This window comes from Oncorhynchus masou, chromosome 4, assembly GCF_036934945.1.
Source record: "Oncorhynchus masou masou isolate Uvic2021 chromosome 4, UVic_Omas_1.1, whole genome shotgun sequence".
NCBI classification, from domain to species: domain Eukaryota; kingdom Metazoa; phylum Chordata; class Actinopteri; order Salmoniformes; family Salmonidae; genus Oncorhynchus; species Oncorhynchus masou.
The window spans coordinates 4,308,145-4,324,160 of NC_088215.1; the positions used below are offsets into that span (position 1 = coordinate 4,308,145).

General features: G+C 41.3%; 1 protein-coding gene across 1 annotated transcript in view; it reads left to right on the forward strand.

Moving 5' to 3' along the window:
- Positions 1 to 362: 362 nt before the first annotated feature.
- Positions 363 to 16,016, forward strand: part of LOC135521894 (zinc finger protein 135-like) — a 16,209-nt gene continuing 555 nt past the window's right edge. The window contains exons 1-2 of the mRNA XM_064947690.1: positions 363 to 901; positions 13,320 to 16,016. The exon at positions 13,320 to 16,016 is cut by the window's right edge and continues 555 nt beyond it. Of these exons, the coding sequence (XP_064803762.1) occupies positions 592 to 901; positions 13,320 to 14,410 (1,401 nt within the window). The 5' untranslated portion in view covers positions 363 to 591 and the 3' untranslated portion in view covers positions 14,411 to 16,016. The remainder of the gene's footprint in view (positions 902 to 13,319) is intronic.

A 16,016-nucleotide genomic window follows, 5' to 3' on the forward strand; every position in this document is an offset into this window, starting at 1 on the left:
TACTAACAACAAGTTGATTGACAAAGTCATGAAAAAATAAATATAATTGAATAAACCACATTTTGGCTAAGATAATAGATATGCCTCTGGGGTCAAAATGATCCATGTCAGAAGTATGGTTCACAATGCAAATGTGTAGTGGGTGTAAAGTTTGTTTTAAATATTCACTCATTAAAAACGAATCAATCAACACATGCTTCTCTTTGAACGACTTAAAATAATATTAATATTAAATAGATACTTTTGGTTCCTCTACTGCGTTGCCCACTCCAGTCAGCAGATGGCAATGTGCGTCTTTTAGGTTCAGGCGACGCTACCAGTGTGACGTTTAAATCTAATGGACGGAACGCTCCTTCAACAACAACAGCTAGTCAGACGCCTCGGTAGCTTTCTAACAAACATAGCAACAACATTCACGCTCTTTACACTGTTTTTGGTGTGTATTAGTTGCTGTGTATTAAACACACTTCTGTCGGATGTACTTGTTGGCCCATTTAATTATATATTTACGTTGTTTGCCAGCTAGCTGGTTTGCTAAGTTAGCTTAGTACTAGGCTAGTCGCTAATGCTAGCTAGCTGACATCTCCGACTATGAGTTCACTGAGCTACTCTCCTTCTGCTGAAGAAGAGGAGGTCTGCTGGACGGAGAAAGAAGCCCCCGTGAAAGAGGAAGACGAAGAGAAGGATGTTACAATTCAAAAACAAGTAGAGGGTGAGGGTGTTACCGTGAAAGAAGAAGAGAAAGACGTTTCAGTGAAAGAAGAGGAAGACGCGTTCAGAGTGAAAGAGGAGGAGGATGTTACTGTAAAAGAAGAGGATGATGCAGTTTTAGGAGTGAAGGAGGGGGAGATGACTGTCACATTGGAGGAAGAGGAGGAGGTTGGAGATCTGTTTAACACCAGTAAGTACCGTCTCTGCAGTCGTTGAACCAATATGCAGTAAAGGGGTTCTACACTTTAATGTTGTTCTGTAGGAATGGCTGAAGCTACACTGTAAGGTGTAGAACATCAAGAGTGGACCATCAGCAAAACGTTAACAATTGATCAAATGCATCCATTGACAATGCCTGAAATACTGTAGTTCTCAAGATCTCCCATTAGTTTAGCCCAATATGTAGTCTTAAAGGGGCAATCAGCAGTTGTTACATCCATTTTGGGACTTATACATTAATGATATGAACCCATCTGTTTCTTGAAGAATTCACTTATAAATGCCTCATGAGCTTAGTTCAACTGTCGTACTCCATCGGAACCCAAAATATAAGCTTTTTTTTTTTACTCCAATGTTTGTCAGTAAATATAAACAAACACTGTATATTCTCAAAACATGGTTAAAACTACCATGTTGATATCATGGATGGTTGCATTTCTCCAGCCCCATCCCTCAGCTTTTTACCGAAAAGGGCAGGGAGTTCACTTTATTGTTTCTACTGCTGATTGCTGCCCCCGTTACTCCTCGAGGTCCAAGGACTGTATGTTATTTTCAGAGGAAGACTGGCTCTGGCAGCTAAAATATCCAAATATTCCTTCTAAATGTGAAACGATTCAAAATTGCGATACGTTTCTAGAAACATAAATCGCTGTACTTTCATATCACATCAAAATAAGTTCACACAATACTTCCATATCACATCAAAATCATTTCACACACACACACTCTCTGTGGTTCATATGAACCCCATTCCTGGGAATTAGATTTGATTACATACCGCCCTCGTCTGTTACCACAGAAGGGTTCCGTCTGTCCCATTCCCAGCTAGGTTATGGGGCTTTTTGTCACCAGTACCTATGACTGGTTAATAGAGGGAACCTCCATGCATATTATAGAAAAAGTAATTAGGGGAAAACTATTTCATCAACTGAAATAAAATAACTGTTTGAAAAATTAAAACTATCTTTGACTCCAAAACTAAAATAGCCTAAAATAATAATCGGCATGAATTATGTTTTGTTTGAATAATTCATACCCTAACTTTGGGCAAAAATGCAATTGGGTTTTAAATATATATTTTTATGTGGTTTTAAAGCTTCTGAACATGGTGGCTGGTAAATGTTGTCATGGGATGTCAATGTTTCAAATAGACTTAGCTTGTGTATCACTATCACTTGCCATCACCATAATACTTTAAGAAATGAGGATATTGGAAACTCCTTTCTATTTGTATTAACAGCGTAGATAAAATAACATTGGGATAACATTGGGATGAATTACCCCTGTGAACAAGAAGCACAACATTACAAATGCGAGATGTGAGATAATTAACTTGTTCTCTGTAATATCGTATAGCTTTGCAATCGTAACATTACGTACTTTCAAGGAAAATAGGCATTTCTCGACTCATCCCCTGACTTTAAAAAGGGATTTTCATGAGAATTAGTTTAGGAACTGCGTGTCACAGCATGACAATGTGAACGCGATTGGTCGACCGTCTCTTGGACGGGCATTATATACGCTTTGACATTTTCTGGAATAGTTTATATTTGAAAACGGTTTTGTTTACTTGCCTGGCTATTGAATTTGGAATGCACTGTACTGTTCATCTCTGAAACTCCCTGAGATAATTCCTTTGATACAGCACTAGCAATACAGGGATATAACATTACAGAAAAGACAGGAATGTCGTTGGGGGAGGTGTTGCTGTATACAGTACATTCTGAAAGTATTCAGACCCCTTGACTTTCCACATTTAGCTAATTTATTAGGAACGCCTACATTTGGGGAGTTTCTCCCATCCTTCTCTGCAGATCCTCTCTAGCTCTGTCAGGTTGGATGATGAACATCACTGCACAGCTATTTTCAGGTCTCCCCAGAGATGTTAGATCGGGCTCATGTCCGGGCTCTGGCTGGGCCACTTGTCCCGAAGCCACTCCAGTCTGAGGTCCTGAGCGCTCTGGAGCAGGTCTTTCATCAAGGATCTCTCTGCACTTTGCTCTGTTAATATTTCCCTCCATCCTGACTAGTCTCCCAGTCCCTGCTGCTGAAAAACATCCCCACAGCATCATGCTGCCACCACCATGCTTCACCGTAGGGATGGTGCCAGGTTTCCTCCAGACGTGACTCTTGGCAGTCAGGCCAAAGAGTTCAATATTGGTTTCATCATGCCAGAGAATCTTGTTTCTCATGGTCTTAGAGTCACTAAGGTACCTTTTGTCAAACTCCAAGCAGGCTGTCATGTGCCTTTTACTGAGGAGTGGCTTCTGTCTGGCCACTCTACTATAAAGGTCTGATTGGTGGAGTGCTGCAGAGATGGTTGTCCTTCTGGAAGGTTCTCCCATCTCCACAGAGGAACTCTGAAGCTCTGTCAGAGGCCCTTCTCCCCAATCGCTCAGTTTGGCCGGGTGACCAGCTCTAGGAAGAGTATTCCATTTAAGAATGACGGGGGCCACTGTGTTCTTGGGGACCTTTAATGCTGCAGAATTTTTTTTGGTACCCTTCCCCAGATCTGTGCCTCGACTCAATCTTGTTTTGGAGCTCTACGGACAGTTCCTTCTACCTCATGGCTTGGTTTTTGCTCTGACATGCACTGTGAACTGTGGGACCATATATAGACAGGTGTGTGTGCTCCAAATCATATCCAATTAATTGAATTTACCACAGGTGGACTCCGAACAAGTTGTAGATACATCTCAAGGATGATTAATGGAAACTAGATGCACCTGAATGCAATTTTATATCTCATAGCAAAGGGTCTGAATTCATATGTATATAAGGTATATTTGTTCTTTACCTGTTTTCACCTTGTCATTATGGGCTATTGATGACACCGCTCTGAAATAATATAGACTATCCATCGGAAAAAAACTCTTCCTTAGCCTACTCCTCGCGCTGCTGCTGGCCTTCGTAAATTCTGATGTTATGCTCCTATAGTTTTGGTAATAGACTACACCAGCTGTCAGCAACCTTTTCTATTTGGTGTGTCAATTTATCTGACCATTTCTACTGATCTGGTGCCAGTTATGATTTTCATATTCACATTTTACTGGAACAGTTTAATTTAATTTCTAATAGTAATAATAATTGTGGTTAATCTTCATTCTATTTAAATGAAAATTATAAATACTTTTTTTTATTGCCATTGCTAAGTTTATTTTTTTTATCTACATGAAGCTCAAAAATTAACATTGCAGCCTGCAGGTAGAAAATATCCTGATAAAAATAAAATCATATAAATCACATTTGCTGCACATGGCCTGTCTACAACAAACTTGAAACATTGTATCAACTATCAACTGGGTTTGCCCAAAACTCAAGATGGCCCAGAAGCTTGCTCTCAGTTTCCCCTGCCAGTGAGTTCTCGACCGACACAGCTATAGGCTATTTGTGAACGGCATAAGAAGTAATCAGGTATTTTGATATTTCCACTGGATCAGCGCATTACGTTTTTCCCTTTCGTGCCAAGTGGTTATCGAAAGGGCGAGAGCTGGAAATATTTTTGAAATACACTGCTCAAAAAAATAAAGGGAACACTAAAATAACATATCCTAGATCTGAATGAATGAAATATTCTTATTGAGTACTTTTTTCTTTACATAGTTGAATGTGCTGACAACAAAATCACACACAAATTATCAATGGAAATCAAATTTATCAACCCATGGAGGTCTGGATTTGGAGTCGCACTCAAAATTAAAGTGGAAAACCACACTACAGGCTGATCCTACTTTGATGTAAGGTCCTTAAAACAAGTCAAAATGAGGCTCAGTAGTGTGTGTGGCCTCCACGTGCCTGTATGACCTCCCTACAACGCCTGGGCATGCTCCTGATGAGGTGGCGAATGGTCTCCTGAGGGATCTCTTCCCAGACCTGCACTAAAGCATCTGCCAACTCCTGGACAGTCTGTGGTGCAACGTGGCATTGGTGGATGGAGCGAGACATGATGTCCCAGATGTGCTCAATTGGATTCAAGTCTGGGGAACGGGCGGGCCAGTCCATAGCATCAATGCCTTCCTCTTGCAGGAACTGCTGACACACTCCAGCCACATGAGGTCTAGCATTGTCTTGCATTAGGAGGAACCCAGGGCCAACCGCACCAGCATATGGTTTCACAAGGGGTCTGAGGATCTCATCTCGGTACCTAATAGCAGTCAGGCTACCTCTGGCGAGCACATGGAGGGACCTTGTGAAGATGCTGGAGGAAGCAGGTACAAAAGTATCTATATCCACAGTAAAATGAGTCCTATATCGACATAACCTGAAAGGCCGCTCAGCAAGGAAGAAGCCACTGCTCCAAAACCGCCATAAAAAAAGCCAGACTACGGTTTGCAACTGCACATGGGGACAAAGATTGTACTTTTTGTAGAAATGTCTGATGAAACAAAAATCAAACTGTTTGGCCATAATTATCATCATTTTGTTTGGATGTGAAAGGGGTAGGCTTGCAAGCTGAAGAACACCATACCAACTGTGAATCACGGGAGTGGCAGCATCATGTTGTAGGGGTGCTTTGCTGCAGGAGGGACTGGTGCACTTCACAAAATAGATGGCATCACGAGGAGGGAAATTATGTGGATATAATGAAGCAACATCTCAAGACATCTGTCAGGAAGTGGAAGCTTGGTCACAAATGGGTCTTCCAAATGGACAATGACCCCAAGCATACTTCCAAAGCTGTGGCAAATGGCTTAAGGACAACCTGTTGAGGCGAGGCGTACCCTGAGGGGAACTCCACCCCCCCCCCCCCGCTAAGCAGAAAAGGTGGCGCAGGGAATGCAAAAATATTCTTTAGAAATATTTAACCTCCACACATTAACAAGTCCAATACCTCAAATGAAAGATAAACACCTTGTTCATCTACCCAGCGTGTCAGATTTAAAAAAATGTTTTACAGCGAAAACACAACCTATTTATGTTAGACCACCACCAAACCAAAGAAAAAACAGCCATTTTTTCCAGCAAAAGATAAAATCACAAAAGCAGGATTAAAAATAAAATCAATCACTAACCTCTTGAAAATCTTCATCAGATGACAGTCATATGACATGTTACACAGTACATTTATGTTTTGTTCGATAATATGCATTTTATATCCATAAATCTCGGTTTACATTGACGCCATCTTCAGAAATTCCTCCAAAATATCCGGAGGAATTATAGAAAGCTATGCCAGATAACAGAAATACTCATCATAAACTTTGACTAAAGATACATGTTCTACATATAATTAAAGATACACTGGTTATTAATGCAACCGCTGTGCCACATTTTTTTTAACGTTACAGAAAAAGCCTAACATTGCAATAATCTGAGACGGCGCTCAGACGTAACTATTTCTCCGCCATGTTGGGGTCAACAGAAATACAAAATTACAACATAAATATTCCCTTACCTTTGATCATCTTTCATCAGAATGTAGTGCAAGGAGTCCTAGTTCAACAATACATCGTTTTGTTGCATCATGTTCGATACTAGTGTCCAAGTAGCAGCATTTGCTATCACTTTCAGCTCACATGCCCAAAAACTGACTTCTGGTCCAGGATAATCAAATCAAATCAAATTTATTTATATAGCCCTTCGTACATCAGCTGATATTTCAAAGTGCTGTACAGAAACCCAGCCTAAAACCCCAAACATCAAGCAATGCAGGTGTAGAAGCACGGTGGTTAGGAAAAACTCCCTAGAAAGGTCAAAACCTAGGAAGAAACCTAGAGAGGAACCAGGCTATGTGGGGTGGCCAGTCCTCTTCTGGCTGTGCCGGGTAGAGATTATAACAGAACATAACTTGCATGAAAACTTCAAAAAGACATATTGCAGGTCGAAAAAACTGGTCAAACTAAGTGCAGAATCAATCTATAGGATGTTATAATCATATATATCCAATAACATTCCAACCGGATCATTCGTTTTCATCTGGGGCTGATAGGAACAGCCGTAGCACTCAAAGAAAAATGCGCCACAACAAAATGGCATTCTCTTGCTACACCGACTATTTTCCCTCCCATTAGGTCCAAGTTCACAGCAAATGCTCCATTACACTTTCTACTGAATGAGGACATCTAGTGGAAGACGTAGGAAGTGTTTCCAGATCCATAACTTGTTGGGAAGGGAGGGGGCGATGACGTCAAAGTTACCCCAATTTTCAGGATTTCAAAACTTGTTTGGAAGATTGCCTGCCCTGTGAGTTCTGTTATACTCACAGACATAATTCAAACGGTTTTAGAAACTTCAGAGTGTTTTCTATCCAATAGTAATAATAATATGCATATATTAGCAATTTAGGACAGATTTTGATGCAGTTCATTATGGGCATGCAATTCATCCAAAGTTAAAATACTGCCCCCTATCTCTAACAGGTTGGACAACAAAGTCAAGGTATTGGAGTGGCCATCACAAAGCCCTGACCTCAATCCTAACTGACCTAAGACAGGAATTGTGTATTTGGCTAAGGTGTATGTAAACTTCCGACTTCAACTGCTTAGTGCTGTTCACAGGGCCCTATGATCACTTGGCTACATAGCTGATGCCTGCTGTTGTTTATCTGTTGGTCCCAGCCTCAAACTCAGGCCCTGTGTGAAGTTAACTGACCCTCTCTGCCCATTCATCGCCATTTTACCTGTTGTTGTTGTCTTAGCTAGCTCTCCCAATCAACACCTGTGATTGCTTTATGCCTCACTTTGTCTCTCTCTAATGTCAATATGCCTTGTATACTGTTTAGGGTAGTTATCATTGTTTTATTTTACTGCGGAGCCCCTAGTCCCAATCAACATGGTTCAGAGAGCTCTTTTGTCCCACCTCCTACACATGCGGTGACCTCACCTAGCATAACTGGTGCCTCCAGAGATGCAACCTCTATCATCACTCAATGCCTAGGTTTACCTCCACTGTACCCGCACCCTACCATAACCCTGTCTGTACATTATGCCTTGAATCTATCCTACCATGCCTAGAAATCTGCTCCTTTTATTCTCTGTTCCCAACGCACTAGACGACCAGTTCTGATATCCTTTAGCTGTACCCTCATCCTACTCCTCTGTTCCTCGGGTGATGTAGAGGTTAACCCAGGCCCTGGGTGTCCCCGGGCGCTCTCATTTGTTGACTTCTGTAACCGTAAAAGCCTTGGTTTCATGTATGTTAACATCAGAAGCCTCCTCCCTAAGTTTGTTTTACTCACTGCTTTAGCACACTCCGCACTCCACACTTTCAGCTAGATCTACTGTCTTTATTATATTACAACAGACCAGCTGGATCTACTGTCTCCATTTCACTTTGGCCATTGTTGTGGGCCTGCCCTCCCCTCAACAGCCTCAAATAGGCTATTTCATTTCACAAATAATATTTTATATTATTAATTTCAAACAATGACATTAGCATGAGAAGAACTTACCAGTCCAAAACGATGTCCTCTCCGTTCAAAAATATTTCTCCATTTGGGAATCGCTAAATGAATCGTCCTCGATCAATTTATCCTAAAATTGTGTGTACATCTGTATATCTAGACTTAGATTTAGCTTTTCCTGACTTAGTCGCAATACTGATTGATATATAAACAGCTGAATATGCGCTTTACCAAAACAATGCTGTGCGCAACATGCGTTGCTCCTTCCGGTATGAATCGTCAATGAATTAACCTCTTTACGCCGGAGTTTACTACATGGGTTGGTCTTCCAACACATAAACATTACATATTGCCGTTTACCTCAGCTCATTGGCTATCCTCCCAGCTAGATTTCAAGACGATCAGTGGTCATTCGGTTAAAATACAGTCAATCAACGAAACAGCAGGCAAATCATTGGTGCACAATGATGTCATTAGTTGTCTTCAAATCGGTTTCTTTCAGTCAATACATCCCGCGAAATGACCCATCAGGTTTGGTTGATTGCTATGAAACCAAACATGACTGGAAAAGTCACGTTTTGTGTGTGTATTTACCTCGAATGTGTCGTCAAATGGAATGAGACGGAATTCATGACACAAGCGGTTCACAAAATGTTTCGTGTTAGGCTATAAAAAATGATTTTATCAAACAAAAGACCAATCATTGTGTAACAATGAGCACTGGGATTGCAAACAGAGGAAGATCGTCAAAGGTAGACTGCAGGGTAGCCTAGTGGTTAGAGCGTTGGACTAAAGGTCCAGAAGGTTGTGGAAGGTTGTGAGTTCAAAACCCCGAGCTGACAAGGTACAAATCTGTCGTTCTGCCCCTGAACAGGCAGTTAACTCACTGTTTCCAGGCCGTCATTGAAAATAAGAATGTGTTCTTAACTGATTTGCCTGGTTAAATAAAGGTAAAATGAGTGAGACACTTGTATTTTCATGAATGTTTAATATGACTATTTATGTAGCGATCACCTTATGTTGTTGAATTTCATCCCCCTACCGGGTTCCGTGCGGAGAGAGGTTAACACCCTGGCCGTCCTACAATCCAAACTAGATGCCCTCAATCTCACACAGATTATCAAGGAACCCATCATGTACAACCCTAATATCCAGACAAACTTGCCCTCCAAATATACCTCTGCTGTTTTCAATCAGGATCTCAGCAATCACTGCCTCATTGCCTGCATCTGTTATGGGTTTGCAGTCAAGCGACCACCCCTCATCACTGTCAAATTCTCCATAAAACACTTCTGCGAGCAGGCCTTTTTAATTGACCTGGCCCGGGTATCCTGGAAGAATATTGACCTCATCCCATCAGTCGAGGATACCTGGTTGTTCTTTAAATGTCATTTCCTCACCATCTTAAATAAGCATGTCCCTTTCAAAAAATCTAGAACTAAGAAAATATACTGTCCTTGGTTCACTCCAGATCTGACTGCCCTCGACCAGCACAAAAACATCCTGTGGCGTACTGCACTAGCATCGAATAGTCCCCGCGATATGCACTTTTTCAGAGAAGTCGGGAACCAATACACACAGTCAGTTAGGAAAGCAAAGGCTAGCTTTTTCAAACAGAAATTTGCATCCTGTAGCTCAAACTCCAAAACGTTTTGGGACACTGTAAAGTCCATGGAGAATAAAAGCACCTCCACCCAGCTGCCCACTGCACTGAGGCTTGGAAACACTGTAGCCACCGATAAATCCACGATAATTGAGAATTTCAATAAGCTTTTCTCTACGGCTGGCCATGCTTTCTTCCTGGCAACCCCAACCCTGGCCAACAGCTCTGCACCACCTGCAGCTACTTGCCCAAGCCTCCCCGGCTTCTCCTTCACACAAATCCAGATAGCTGATGTTCTGAAAGAGCTGTAAAACCTGGACCTGTAAAAATTAGCTGGGCTAGACAATCTGGACCCTCTCTTTCTAGAAATATCCGCCGCCATTGTTGCAACCCCTATTACTAGTCTGTTCAACCTCTCTTTTGTGTCGTCTGAGATTCCTAAAGATTGGAAAGCTTCCGTGGTCATCCCCCTCTTCTAAGGGGTTGACACTCTAGACCCAAACTGTTAAAGACCTATATCCATCCTGTCCTGCCTTTCTAAAGTCTTCGAAAGCCAAGTTAACCTCTCTTGTGTATGTGGGATGCTAGCGTCCCACCTGGCCAACAGCCAGTGAAATTGCAGGGCGCCAAATTCAAAACAACAAAAATCCCATAATTAAAATTATACACCATTTTAAAGATAAAGTTCTTGCCAATCCAACCACTGTGTCCGATTTCAAAAAGGCTTTAAGGCGATAGCACACCATACGATTATGTTAGGTCAGCACCTTGTCAACAGCCATTTTCCATCGAAGGAGAGGGCTCACAATAGTCAGAAATAGCAATTAAATTAATCACTAACATTTGAGGATCTTCATCAGATGGCACTCCCAGGACTTCATGTTACACAATAAATGTTAGTTTTGTTTAATAAAGTCCCTCTTTATGTCCAAAAACCTCAGTTGAAAATGGCGCGTTATATTCAGTATTCCAAAGGCACAACGCGCGCTCTCAAATCCAGACGAAAAGTCAAAAAAGTTCCATTACAGTTCGTAGAAACATGTCAAACGATGTTTACAATCAATACCGTTTTCATTACAGAGGAAAAAGAACTACCGTCACGCTTCACGGCCATGCGTGTTACCCAACTATTTCCTTCCAGCCAGCCATTTGCTTTGAGAGCTCTTATTCTCTCATTTTTCACAATAGAAGCCTCAAACAACTTTCTAAAGACTGTTGACATCTACTGGATCTGACCCCACAGACACAGCATATTGGATAGGCAATCACTTAAAAAACTACAAACCTCAGATTTCACACTTCTTGATTGGATTTTTCTCAGATTTTTGCCTGCTATATGAGTTCTGTTATACTCACAGACATTATTTTAACAGTTTTGGAAACGTTAGTATTTTATATGCATATCCTAGCATCCTAGCTTCTGGGCCTGAGTAACAGGGAGTTTACTTTTCATCCGGATGTCAAAATACTGCCCCCTACCCTAATAAACAGATAACTGACCATTTCAAATCCTATTGTACCTTCTCCCCTGTGCAATCTGGTTTTCGAGCTGGTCATGGGCGCACCTCAGCCACGCTCAAGGTACTAAACGATATCATAACCGCCATTGATAAAAGACAGTACTGTGCAGCCGTCTTCATCGACCTGGCCTGTTGTCCGGACCTCCGGCAGTCTCTATGGGGGTACCACAGCGTTCAATTCTCGGGCCAACTCTTTTCTCTGTATATATCAACGATGTCGCTCTTGCTGCGGGTGATTCCTTAATCCACCTCTACGCAGACGACACCATTCTGTATACATCTGGCCCTTCTTTGGACACTGTGTTAACCTCTCTGGGGTAGCAAGCGTCCCACATGGCCAACATCCAATGAAATTGCACAGCACGAAAGATACAAGTGTTATACATAGGCCGTGTCAGATTTCAAAAAGGATCTCCGGCGAAAGCATACCATGCGATTTTCTGAGTATAGTGCTCTGGCTAGCAAAACATTACATACATTTACCAGCCAAGTGGATGAGTCAACAAAAGTCAGAATTAGCGATAAAATTAATCACTTACCTTTAATGATCTTCATATGGTTGCACTCACAGGACTCCTAGTTACACAATAAATGTTTGTTTTGTTCGATAAAGTTCTTTATGTCCAAAAACCTCCATTTGGTTTGCGCGTTTTGTTCAGTTATCAACTAGCTCCAGGGCGCACACAACAGTCAGATGAAAAGTCCAAATAATATAGGTAAAGTTCTTAGAAACATGTCAAACGGGGCGGCAGGGTAGCTTAGTGGTTAGAGCGTTGGGCTAGTAACCGAAAGGTTGCAAGTTCGAATCCCCGAGCTGAAAAGGTACAAATCTGTCCCTGAACAGGCAATAAACCCACTGTTCCTAGGCCGTCATTGAAAATAAGAATTTGTTCTTAACTGACTTGCCTAGTAAAATAAAGGTAAAATAAAAAAAATAAAAAACGATGTCTATAATCAATCCTTTTTAGCATAAATATGCAATAATATTTCAACCGGACAATAGCGTTGTCAATAGAAAGGAAAAATAACACACGCCGTGCTCTCGGCCACGCGCAATAAACAACTCTGGGCCATCAGATAGACCACTTAATCTAAGTGGTCTTATTCTCTCATGTTTCACAATACAAGCCTGAAACAATTTCTAAAGACTGTTGACATCTAGTGGAAGCCATAGGAAGTGCTATCTGACCCCACAGCCATCGGATACTGTGTAGACATTCAATTGAAAACTACAAACTTCAGAAATCCCACTTCCTGGATGGATTTTTCTCAGGTTTTCACCTGCCATATGAGATCTGTTATACTTACAGACATTATTTTAAAGTGTTTTCTATCCAAATCTACCAATTATATGCATATCCTAGCCACGCTCACTGAACAGGTCTGGTAATTTTCCAATATCCACTGACTTATAGTGGTGTATGTCTCACATTTTTCAGAATAGAAGCCTGAAACAATGCCTAAAGCCTGGCCACGTGTACTGGAGTTTTACCCCCATTCACATTCAGATTACATTGTAAAAAACTAAAATCTTGCCCACCATTTTTGCTCCAGGAAGATCTACTTCATCCATAACTATCGATTTCCTCATTAGCAGAGAGGAGTTTCTACAATCAAATTGCCCTCGTGCTGCAATTTTAGCAAACACATAAAGAGACCAAAAGTTGTCTGGCACACTACTTAGGGTTTCAACAACATGAATAACTTATTTCTAGCCTACAATCATCGATGTTACTACTAATGTGAAAACAAGACAAAATATGACTTGTTGCTCATTTTAAGACAATTGTCAAATCATTTGAATATTCATTACAGACGTCATTTGTTGTACAACATCATGGCTACGCTGTTGGCATCACCTTTTACAGTGGATTACCGCTGTTGTGGGCCTTTAATCATCTCTCTGACTTTGTTGTTCACACAGGAGAGATACGTGACTATCGTGGATCCTCCGGGGAGCCTCAACAACCTCATGATGCTGAAGAGGCAGAGAAGAGTCACTCAGAGAAGAGTCACTCCAGGTCAGAACACCTCAAACACCTGCAGAGATCCACAGGAAAGAGAACTCACTGCTGCTGTGACTGTGGGAAGAGATTCACCTCGTCAGGCATTAAAATTCATCAGAGAACACACACAGGAGAGAAATATTTTAGCTGTGATCAATGTGGGAAGAGTTTTGGTCAATCTTGCCTTCTGACACGACACCAGAGAACACACACAGGAGAGAAACCTCATGGCTGTGGTCAATGTGGGAAGAGTTTTGGCCAATCTTGCCATCTGACACGACACCAGAGAACACACACAGGAGAGAAACCTCATATCTGTGTTCAATGTGGGAAGAGTTTTGGTAGATCTGGAGAGCTGACAGTGCACCAGAGAACACACACAGGAGAGAAATCGTATAGCTGTGGTCAATGTGGGAAGAGTTTTGCTGCATCTAGCACTCTGACTCAACACCAGAGAACACACACAGGAGAGAAACCTTATAGATGTGGGCAATGTGGGAAGAGTTTTGGTCAATCTTGCCATCTGATGCAACACCAGAGAATACACACAGGCAAGAAATCTTATAGTTGTGATCAATGTGGGAAGAGTTTTGGCAGATCTGGAGAGCTGACAGTGCACCAGAGAACTCACACAGGAGAGAAACCTTTTAACTGTGATCAATGTGGAAAGAGATGTACAACATCTGGCTCTTTGACTCTACACCAGAGAACACACACTGGAGAGAAACCTTATAGCTGTGATCAATGTGGGAAGAGTTTTACAACATCTGGCAATCTGACTCTACACCAGAGAACACATACAGGAGAGAAACCTTATAGCTGTGGTCAATGTGGGAAGAGTTTTTTTGGATCTGGAGAGCTGACAGTGCACCAGAGAATACACACAGGAGAGAAACCTTATAGCTGTGATCAATGTGGGAAGAGTTTTGGCCGATCTGGCCATCTGGTATCACACCAGAGAACACACACAGGAAAGAGAACTTACAGCTGTGATCAATGTTGGAAGTGATTTGATCACCCTGGAGAGCTGACAGTGCACCAGAGAACACACACAGGAGAGAAAGCTTGTAGCTGTGATCAGTGTGACAAGAGATTCTGATAATAAAAGATCTCTGATCAAACATCAGAAAATACATGAAGGAGTTGTATCATGATAGTTATTTTGTGATATCAATGAAATGATGTCACAATGTAGAATGTTTTTAAAATTGTAGAACCCTAAACGTTTGTCCCCTGTTCAATTGATTTCAGCATGATATGGATATTAGCCTTGGGGAAAATCCAGGCTCTGAATTGAAATGCTATTTATGTGATTTAACAAAAAAGGAGTTGTTACACTTACCATGTAGGTGAACCACTTGAATCAAAATGCAACACTTCAAAATGGAGCTAGCTGTTTTCTACAAATTGTCCTCTAACCAGGGATATACACATTATTCCCAGATTCCGTGTGGTTTTTGAGCTGTTAGTTTTAACAGGACGTGCAACCTAATCTCCCTCTCGCACGAATGATTATATCGATGAGTGATGACAAATAAGTGTTGCTTTCCTTTGTTTAGTGACCCCTACATTTAAATGCATCACTCCCAAATGTAGCTGATTGTCTTCTGCAGGTTGTCCCCTAACCAGTGAGGTAAAATATGTCTCCCATTTCCATGTCTGTTTTTAGTTGTGTTCTTTTCAACAGCACATACAACCTGATTTTCCCCTCCAATCGATATCAGTGATAAAACAACAGCATTTTTGGTGCTTGTGTCCATGGTCAGGACAACTTAGTTTCTGATGTTCTGAAGGTTGGGCAGTCAAAAAGTTTTGTGTTTAGCCAGTGAGTTGACATGGATCTTATTTTGGCTGCACGTTTTTCCGTTTTGGAGATGAGGACGAAAGTTCTAAAAGCTAGTGGGGAATTTTTTTGTTTATTTCTTGTTTTTAACTGTTGACAGCCAGTAGTCACCATGTTATTTTGGTGAATCATTATAGTTGATTATAATGTGAAATAAAAGTTGTTTTCTGTTGGTGGTAAACATTCTCTTAAATCTCTTAAGGTGTTCGTCTTTGGTTTTTCCATTTATATTTTGAGGTTTGGATTTTAGCATGTATAGCTCGTTAGCACGTAGGGCGCACTGATTGGTGTCACCTTGTTAGTCAGTATGTGTTACGCCTGTGCTGGCTTGTCCATCTCGTTGCTGGGAAGTTGTTTTACCTGTGCTCCCCAGGTGCTATTTAAGAGTGTCTGACCCAGTGCTCCAGTTGTCTTGATAGATGTGGAGAGTCAACAACTTTAGTTGCGCTATCGTTTTGTTTTACTTCCTGTCTTTAAGTTTGGGGTGGGTTTTTCTTTTGTTTTCCTCTTCTTTGGCAGATTTAGTAGGTCTCGTGGTGCTTGTCTTTTAGGTCCCAGTTGTTGTTTACTAGTCAACTTTCAGTGGACACACTGCAAAATTGCAAGATTATGTTATAATACTTTTATTGCATCAAATGGTTGTTTTATGCAACAGAATAGAGGGTTCTTAGAACTATTGTGTCTGTGTGTTCTACTGAGATGGGCCTCTAGGAGATAACACTGATTTTTTGGGTGATAAAACCTAATGAGACCACATTCCAGAGCATGAGTT